The 9,447-nt window shown below is 49.0% G+C and overlaps 2 protein-coding genes across 2 annotated transcripts; one reads left to right on the top strand and one right to left on the bottom strand.

Moving 5' to 3' along the window:
• The first annotated feature begins 3,263 nt into the window (after positions 1-3,263).
• Positions 3,264-4,777, top strand: BDZ99DRAFT_500866 (uncharacterized protein). The gene is made up of 4 exons (XM_033723754.1): positions 3,264-3,376; positions 3,446-4,253; positions 4,326-4,482; positions 4,532-4,777. Exons 2-4 carry the CDS (start codon positions 3,456-3,458, stop codon positions 4,750-4,752), a joined length of 1,176 nt encoding a protein of 391 aa, XP_033573771.1. The 5' UTR covers positions 3,264-3,376; positions 3,446-3,455; the 3' UTR covers positions 4,753-4,777.
• A 1,021-nt stretch (positions 4,778-5,798) lies between these two features.
• BDZ99DRAFT_537672 (phenylacetone monooxygenase) lies at positions 5,799-7,921 on the bottom strand (the record flags this gene model as incomplete). The annotated part of the gene is made up of 6 exons (XM_033726618.1): positions 5,799-6,163; positions 6,252-6,322; positions 6,395-6,560; positions 6,626-7,185; positions 7,251-7,649; positions 7,698-7,921. The coding sequence occupies 6 exons, from the start codon at positions 7,919-7,921 to the stop codon at positions 5,895-5,897; spliced, it is 1,689 nt and encodes a 562-aa protein (XP_033573770.1). The 3' UTR covers positions 5,799-5,894.
• Positions 7,922-9,447: the final 1,526 nt, after the last annotated feature.

The following is a 9,447-nucleotide window of genomic DNA, read 5'->3' as shown; positions in this document are numbered from 1 at the left end:
GCGGCATGCCACGCTGGTCCATCGACAGAATCCTCTGTACAAGAACCTCTTCTTGTACAGGTGTAAGACGGCGATTTTTGGAGATAGCACCGCGTTGTGGAGGAATACCACGGGCGCGACGCGTAACCGTCTTTCTGGGCACATCGTATAGTTTCTCAACGCCTCGGAAGGATGTAATTTGGCCGGTCTTGTAGGCTTGAACGCCTAGAATAACTCTGCCTTCTTGAAAGATGGCTTCTTGTTGTTGTGGTGCTGCCATTGGGGTGGTTGTTGGACGACGCGTCGCGTGTTGAGTTGGGTGGGCCACTAGCTTGTGCGGGCCACTAACTTGTGGATTACGTTAGCTTTGATGGCAAGCTTATTAATGCAGTTTTTGCCTCAGGCCTCCACGGCTGATGCCTTGGTCTGCAACATCGTATTACCCCGCCCCCTACCCCCAACGCAACGGTTCGATTGGTAAAATCAACGGGCCGACACCTCCTCCGGAGCACGTAAGGAACGTCAAATGAATTGATATATTCAAGCACCTGCGTATGCTATATAGCTATATAAGCTATTTACAACATCATCATTAAGCCATGGAAACGCCTCAGCAGCTTGCTGCTCGTCTGTGAGCCCTCCTGTGCTCTGAGCGACCTCTAAGCGACGCCGAAGCTCTTCGTTAGCAGCGTTCTGCGCCTATAGCTGTTGCTTGAGCTCAGCGATGACATCGACCTGCTTCTTCGGTGGCTTCGCTGGAGCTCTTGGCTTCTGCACGCCTACAGGGTACTTGCGAGGGCGGCCGGGGCCACGCCTAGGAGCTTGGTGTTGAGCTTCCTGTGTGAGCTAAGTTGAAAGCTGAGTCTCGTAAACGAATTGAACCTGCTGAGTGAGCTGCTGCATAGCTGCGAATGGAGCTGCCTCCTGGATGAGCTGCTGTGTAGCTGCCTCCGGAGCTGCCTCCTGAGCTACCTGCTGAGCTACCTGCTGCGTATGTCCACCTCCACGTCGGCTACGAGCTGCAATTGCTCTGTTCACTGGATTGTTCGCAGCTACAAGCTCGAACTCGGAGGGCTCTCTCTGTGTTGATAGATGAGGCCTATGACGATCCGGAGCTGTAGGCCGGCCACTACATACAGCCAGTGCTCGTCAATCAAGCTAAGTGGAATCTTGTACTCGCTTGTCGCAGTTTGGTGGAGCGCCCGGTGTATTATGTGACAACAAGGCATACCATAGGTACTGGAGAAGTTGTTGTAGCACTCTTGAGTGAATTCATCTTTCTTAGCCAGCTCAAGCTGCTCTTTAAGCTTGTATAGGCCTACAGCTGTAACCTTTCCAATAAGGAGCTTAAATTCGAGCACAGCTTTGATAGCGTGTTGAGGAGCGCGCTGCTCCCGGGCAATATCATTACCAAGCTTATTACATTGCTTTTAAATGAGGCTTGTAATATCGTTAACAACGTTATATAAGTCGCCCTTTTGGTTCATTAAGGCCCTCTTAAGGTAGCTGTGAGAGCCTTCTAGCCGCGAAGTAACTGTATTTCCATAGTGTTGAAGCTTGCTAATATAGCAATTAGCAAGCTGGAAGCGCCATGGCCACCACCTCATCTTGTAGAAAGGTAACTAGCGAAGGTTTAGTCACTTCGTACGTATCTGTGAGGGCCTTCCAAGCTTCAAGAAAGGGATGTTGGTTTGGCTGTGATATTACGTGATTCTATGCTTGTAGAAATCGCTGTCGATTAGCCTGTACAACATTAAGCTGCTCCGGTGTAGGCTCAGGTTCAATGGCGGTAATTACTGCACGCTCATGCTCCTTCCAGACCTCCATAGCTTTTAATCCTATTTTATTCATCATGTGCCATTTACATAGAATCTGAGGTACGCTAGGGAATGATGCATATAGAGCCTTCTTTAGCGCTGCTTCTTTATCCGTAATGAAGACCTTGGGCATAATCTGCAGGCGTTGGCATATCTCTTGAAGTGAACCAGTTATAAACTGGTAATCAGCATTAGTGTCTCCAGAAAGAAAGGCGTAGCCGAGCTCGTAGTTCTGATTTGTAGAGGTTACCCCTGTGATGTAGAGCATTGGCATCCTGAATCGGTTTGTCTTGTATGTGCAATCAAGAGGTACAACATCTAGGTTCCTTTTGAACATCTTAAGGCTCTCTGGGTGGATAAAGAAGAGGTGTGTTACTCGGTTGTCGTTGTCATCCAGGAGAAAGCTATACTCGTATTTCCCGCCGTCTGGTCTGGTATATATTTCTAGCTGCTTGAATATCTTGCGTAGGCGTGAGGCCGGCCAGTTCCTCCCTCTTGTACTTCTGCTTCTCGTTGTAGATATCTCGGATATCAATATGGCGGCCAGCGAGAAGGAGGCCATTAAGGATTGCATCTGGAGCAACATTGGAGTCTATCTGGCGACGGATTTCTGCAACCATGGAAGGCGTACGCTTGCGAAGAGTAGCAGGTAGACCTTCGATTTCAAGGAAGCGATCGTGGCCGGTATGCTTCTCATGGCCTTGAACAGGTTCAAGGAAGCTCCTGCCTGTGCTATGGTCTACAACACGGATATCAAGAAGGAATTCGCAGCCGCATGCCTTTGAAGCTGCGTTCTTTCGAACTGCAGCTGAGATGTATGTCCCAGCACAGTCGCAGCGGAGAGTGACTCGATGAACTTGGCCCTTCTTATTCTTGTGGCTACGGAGCCGGGAGAGCGCGTAGCCGTGTTCCTTTGCAAAGAGCTTAGCTGAGGCCTCCGCCGCCTCAATTGACGCGTGGTAGCCTGCAGGAGGGGGGTCCATAGCACAAGGAGGAGAGAGAGGAGTTCGTTGGTACGTTCTGGAGGTGTCGGCCTGTTGATTTGGCCGATCGGAGCGTTGCGTTTGGGGGGGGGGGGTTAGTACGATTATCAATTTGGGGCGGTATGATTAGTAAAGGGGGCAGTATAATTAACAACGTCCGTATTTTATGCACGTTTCATGCCGATTGTATATCTCGGTGTTGATCTTTTTGTTCCCCGCACCCCGCATTCTTCCCCTGGTGGGCCCCCGCAGCACTACTAAAGCCTACCAGAACTCCCACTCCACCTTATCACCCTCTACTCTCTGCTTTACCTACAGCTTGTAACACTTTCCTCCTGCATCTATTCCTTCTACATTTATCTCCAGAATCAACACGTCCGCAGCGAACAGACGAAGAATGGAGGCGTCTGCTTCCAACACGACAACGAAGAATTCAACTCCGACAGGCAAGAAACCGCTGAAAAGGTCGCACATCGCCTGTATACGCTGTAACCGTCGCCGAGCAAAATGCAATGCTTCTACAATCGGCTTACCGTGTTCAGCCTGCTCGGAGCTGGGTCTCACTGATTGCCAATTCATCCAGTCCAAGAGGAAATGGTAGATTGACTTTTTATCCGTCTTTCTTCGGAACACTCCTGATAAAATTGCTGATAGGTCTGCACCTAGGAAAAAGAGCATGCGCCAGCTCTTATCGTCCAATTCGGAAGAAGCTGCCGAGCTTACGCGTGAAGGGCGAGGCCCACCAGCTACATCACCTCTGTCGGACGTTGCATACCCTCCAGATGAGGGCGATAAAGAGGATGACGAGGGTTCGGTCGTTGAGTCCAGCGTTACGAACCCTTCCGAATCAAACGAAAGCGAGACTTGGACGAAAGCAGCAGACGTGATCAGTGTCGGTAACCAAGCGGGAGATGTATCGGTGTGGTACCTCGGAGGAACTTGGGTGATCCCAGCAGCGCAAGTGTTTCTAGACCTGAACTCAACGGGTGTGCATAGGGCGTTTTCGAGTCCTCTGACACCGTCATTTTGCAGAGAGCTGATTTCCTCCTTCTTTGATAAGTTTCATACAATCTTTCCCATCGTTGACGGACGCGACTTCGAGGAATCACTACGAGCAAAAACGCTGCCAAGGCTACTGCTGGATACAGTGCTGCTAGCTGGTGTGACGCACTGTAATAAAGAGCTTTTTCGAAAGAACGGGTTTGCCACCCGCATGGAGGCGATTCAATATTTCCATGACAAGGTCTCGGCCGGTTTCGATTCATCTCGCAAAACCGCAACACTGGCGTTGATACAATGCATGTTCATTATGCAATTTTATTGGATGTCTCCAAGAGATTGGAAAGATATGAAGTTTTGGCTATCCACAGCAATCCGGCAAGCCCAGTTCCTCGGCCTGCACAAGAAAACGGAAATACAGAAGCTGAAACCATCTAATCGAAGTCTCTGCCGTCGAATTTGGTGGTGCTTATATGTAAGAACCAGAACCCCTCACAGTGGGATCCTTCATTTATTTCATTTTCGCTGACACCAGACATTGCCTTAGATTCGAGATCGTCAGTGTGCGTCAGCGACAGGAATGCCAGTCATGATTCAAGATGAGGACTGTGACGTAGAAGTACCTTGTCTAGAGGATATGGATGAGAATATGAGTCTGGAAGCAAAACTATCTTTTCTCCAGTTGTTAAAACTGATGCGAGAAGGTGCACATCTCTCGCCCCTTCACATCTTCTAGCTCTAACATCCTGCTAGTGAGATCGCTACTCCGGGCAGAATTTGGTCCTGCCAGCACACTCTCTAATCGAAGCCATAAGGAGCAGTCAAGGCAAGACGTTATCTCGGCATGTGAAAGCTGGCAGGCAGAAATGCCAACAGAACTAAAAAATCCATCGAAAGAATCAGGCACTGCTGTATTCTACTTGCACATATCCTTCCAGTATATTACTCAATCTTGCTATTCCTGTTCTAGCTAATCATTTGAAAAGTACACAAGTCCTCATCCTCAATCGGTCAATTGCGCGCAATTATTCTTCATCGTTCCCATTCATCGATGTATACTCGCTTGTTGCCAACCATGCGGCACACATGATCACGGTACTTAGCAACCAGCTGTCGGGCATCTGGGGCACAGAATCTCTTCTTTTTAATTGGTAAGTTTATTGCAGAAACAAGACTCAAACCTAACAATAATCCAGTTGTTACTCTATTTTCGCCGCTATGACTGTTCAAATTGTTTCGAAAAGAGGGATCCCTGATCTTTCGAGGGACGATGACTTCTCCATGAATATGAAATGCCTTCGACGATTAGGAGACTTATACCCCATAGCCGTGTGGATCGAGAAACTCATTAATAGAGTTACCGATGAGGCAAATGACAGCAGGGAGAGCTTTACAGCCAAAAGTAGGTAAATCGCATGATAATGTATATTGCTCCAATGGGCTAAGCGCTTCTCTCTCCTCTGGCAAATATGTTGCTAATTATCCATGAACTGTGCAGACATCGTTCAAAGGCCAGATCCATCATCGCAAGGCTGGAGATCAACTTTTCATGAGAGATCTCCTCGCAACCAATTTCAGCAATCTCAAACTAACTTCAGCTCCTTGTCTACGGCGCCACAATTCGGGGCCCAACCCCCCACCAGCCAAGAGCGAGAATTTAATTCTGATATCCCTAACCCATCACTGAAGCCACCTGGAAGCAGTGAACGTAATGATGGTATCACCACGATGGAACATATTGAAGACTATCTCACAGCCACTTCTCCTTCGGTGGACTTTCTGGACCAGGGCCAAGATGACTTGGACGGCTGGCAAGCGGCTTATAATCAGCTGGAGCTTGATCTAATATATTGAGTCTATTGGCGTCAAGATTCTGGGATGGTACGTCTCAAATGTGGCATCGTTGGTCCATAGCAATCCTGAGTCACAATTATCCACATCGAGGAGGTGCAGTGGAAACATTTGAAATATGATTATCTGTGGAATACGGATCAATATGATTTGAAAACTCAAAGGATTTCCTTTACATAAGACACTTCAAGTATGCACTCTTATAGTCAATTATACGAACTAGGAGATCATCCCTCTCAGATACGGATTAATCCAGTGCAACACTCTATAGCCGCGATGTTTTCAAACACGGGTCTATTACACTCTCGTCCTTATTCTTGATATACCAAGACAAATCACCTGTCCTCTTCTCCGCCGTCGACAAGCCATTTCCAAGGTATGCATAGCGATTCGTTGGGTATGTGAATTTCCAATCTTCGTACCTGGGCTGCTTGATGGCTTCGAGGTAATGTAGTGTGGACCCAGGCCAGAGCGCTGTAATCTTGCCGGCGCCGGGTCCGGTCTTGTACCATGAGCGGCAGTCCTCGCTCCAGACTGCAGACGGGAATTATTAATAGCTGTTCTTGAGAACGCGTGTAGAATAGCTTAAAATGAGGTGGGCGATGGATGGTGGGGGACTTGCTCATTTTCTCCATGTAATTATCTTTGTGCTGGTTCAGTTCGTCTTGTGCTTCCCTCGATACGTCAAATGCCCTGTTGCATTTTAGTGCGTTCTCACGAAGTGAATGCCGACTTGGAAAGCCAGTCAGAAGGAATTTGGCTTACATGATGTTCTCCTTTCGCATTTTCGAAAGCATCGTGATCACATACTGGATTTGCAGCTCAATGGCAATGAGCACTGGCCCATTTCCAACTGGGCAGTTGGGACCGAGAGTCATGAAATAATTAGGGAATCCAGACACTGCTAGCCCAAAGTATCCTTCTGGTTTCGCTGAGGAGCATCTCATTTAGCCATCGGCGAGCTTCTTCACAGAGCTGAGTAATGCTACCACATACCTTTCCACATGTTCGAAAGGTACTTTTGAGAGCGGCCCTTAAGGGCAAATCGGGACTTGAACGTGGTGTCAAAACCCGTTGCGCAGATAAGAACATCGATAGGGTACTTGGTGCCGTCGTCCATCACGATCCCATTCTCGTATACCCGCTGGATTTCCCCAAAAATGGGTTGCACATTGTCTGCCGACAGAGCCTCGAGATAATTGACACCGGGCGTCAAACGCCTGCAGCCGACGCTGAAACTGGGGATGAGTTTCTCCTGAAGCTGTGGATTGTTCAGCCGTTCTTTCATCTTGCTTTCGACGACGGATCTGATGCTCTTCTGCTTGTCAGACTGGTCGAAGAACATTTCGTATGCGCTGTTTATCCGTTCTTCGATTTGCTTCCGCATTTGAAGATGGCTCTCCGGGTCGGTTGCATAATTTTTTTTTTCTTCCTCCGTGTAGCGCCTGTGTTCATCCAGGCCGATGAGTGGTGCTACCCATGTTGGAGAACGAATGAATGTGGTCAGCTTCGAAGCGATTGGTTGGATTGCAGGTAATATCTGGATGCCAGAAGAACTACAAGGCGATGCAACACATTAGTGTTTGTAATTTAACGGTTTACGATATGGATTTCCTCTCACCCATTTCCTATTAGCCCGACAGACTTGCCTTCCAAAGATACGCTCTTATCCCAATTGGCACTATGCAACAAGGGGCCGCGGAAGTCGTGTAACCCCTGAATAGCTGGCCATTGCCAAGAATTCAACACCCCGCCACAATTCATAAGCACACGAGCAGAGTCTCGAAAAACATTGCCATTAAGGTTGTTCCTAATGTCAACAGTCCACAAGCCTGAATCCTCATTCCAAGTCGCCGCAATGACCTCGTGCGAGACTTTGACGAAGCGATTGAGATTGTATTTGGAAGCAAAATCCTTGAAGTATTTCTGGATTTCAGCAGATGATGCGTATGTTTCGCACCAATCCGCCTTTGGCTCGAAGGACCATGTGTAGCAATGGGCCGGAACATCGCATGCGCACCTAGATACAAATGAGCAAATCAAGGTATATTGCGCATATTATACGAACCCAGGATATCGATTTTCGAACCACGTCCCGCCCGTGTCCGGATTTTTCTCGTACATTCTGAGGTCAAAGGCGTCGAAATGTCGATCGAGTTTATACGCCAAAAGGAGACCAGACACTCCCGCCCCAATGCATATGACGGATAGACTTCGCTTCGGCGTGTGGATGGGATCTGTGTAAGAGACATTATAAGGCTTCAAAGCGACTGAAGCTTGGATATCAGTCATGGTTGTTGCTTGATTACGATATTGATACTCTCCTACTCCACTTATAAACTTCTCGTCAATTGCAGCGTTTGGTATAAGCAGAGATCTGCTGTAGGCTAGGGATGGCGTAACAACATCCGACAACATCCGTGTGCCTACCTAGGTTCAACTGCAGTTGTTCGCATTACACCACCATACCTGTGATCCGAGACTTGGCGGAAATAAGCTCGGCCTGCTCGGCTCTTCATAGGCTATCACCACCATTCCTTGTCCGCGTCAATGGCAAAAGACTACCAGTCTCACGAATGAATGATAGATTGAGAATCCGTGCTTTAGGATATTACTCTCGTCCCCATCAGCGAAGAAGCGCTGCAACTGGACAATTTCAGCAAAATGGCCGCAGCAACAATCCCATTCGCTAAGCACCCCTATCTTCAAGGTCTCCCGTCCCCTTACTACAAGGAGGCCCATTGAAAATGGCAGCGCACATGTTGAGAATACATCCACCAGCACCTGGTCCAGCATGCTCTGGACTGGGAGCGTGACGAATTTGTGCCACTCGATGTCTACAACAGGTTTGCAGACGACGGGTTTCTACTGCCTAACCTCCCCGCACCATTGCCTCTTGATTGGTTGAAAAACTGAAAGCTGAGGAATTTGATTATTTTCATTTCTTGATCTATACTGATGAGGTAACTCCCTCTACCCCCTTTCAATTTGTGGCCAGAAAACTGATCGGGATGTTGAGATGCTAAGGGTGGGACTTCTTGGGCCTCCGAGAGCAGTCACCACGGGCTTTGCCTTTGGTGTCCCGCCCATATACAAGTTTGGAAATATGGAATTGCAGAAAAGGTTTCTCCCTGACCTTCTTGTTGGGAAGAAAAGAACATGCCTTGCTATCACAGAACCTGAGTATGCCAGGTCTTCGATGAGTTGTGTTGACAACAAAGTCTGATAATCTTCCACACATGATTCACTTCAAACCTCGTATCACTGCCTCGTGGCACACCCTCCCCTTTCCCCACCCTATATCTCGCAACCATCAACCTCCTTCTCCTCCTCCTCCTCCTCCTCCTCCTCCTCCTCCTCCTCCACCACCACAACATCTCCCCAACCCATACCCATACCCATACCTCACAACTAACTAACGCCACTCGCACTAACATATCAACCCACTAACACCCATGACCAAAGTCTCCTTCCGCTGGAAATGCTGCCAATCCGGCCACTTCCAAGCCCTGTGCACCCCCTGCCCCTGCGCCCACCGGCGCTGCAAAAAGTGCCAGTACGTCCACGTGCGCGCGCCGCTGCTCCCGCGCAAAAAGAAGCCCGAGTATACTACTGCTCCTCCTACTCCCGCCGCGGCTGGAGGGAGGGTGGGCGGCCAACGCGTCTTCGGAGGTCCGCAGGGAGGCTTCCAGGGCGGGTTTGGCGGTGCACAGCAGCCGCAGGGGCAGAATGACCCGGGGGTGGTGGTGGGGGGGACTTCGAGCCAGATTTTGAGGAGGGGGCTGCGGCGACGGCGCAGGGGAATTCGATGCTTGGGG

The sequence above is a fragment of the Mytilinidion resinicola genome (genome assembly GCF_010093595.1).
Source record: "Mytilinidion resinicola strain CBS 304.34 unplaced genomic scaffold BDZ99scaffold_15, whole genome shotgun sequence".
NCBI lineage: Eukaryota > Fungi > Ascomycota > Dothideomycetes > Mytilinidiales > Mytilinidiaceae > Mytilinidion > Mytilinidion resinicola.
The sequence above is the reverse complement of the archived record's forward strand: the minus strand, read 5'-3'. Positions and strand labels throughout refer to the sequence as shown.

What these genes read in the sequence shown, in the direction of transcription:
- BDZ99DRAFT_500866 (XM_033723754.1), top strand. Translation starts at nt 3,456, where the DNA reads ATGCGCCAGCTCTTATCGTCCAATTCGGAAGAAGCTGCCGAGCTTACG. An exon ending in GAATTTGGTGGTGCTTATAT is followed by an intron (nt 4,254 to 4,325) that starts GTAAGAACCAGA and finishes ACATTGCCTTAG; the next exon opens with ATTCGAGATCGTCAGTGTGC. An exon ending in GTTAAAACTGATGCGAGAAG is followed by an intron (nt 4,483 to 4,531) that starts GTGCACATCTCT and finishes ACATCCTGCTAG; the next exon opens with TGAGATCGCTACTCCGGGCA.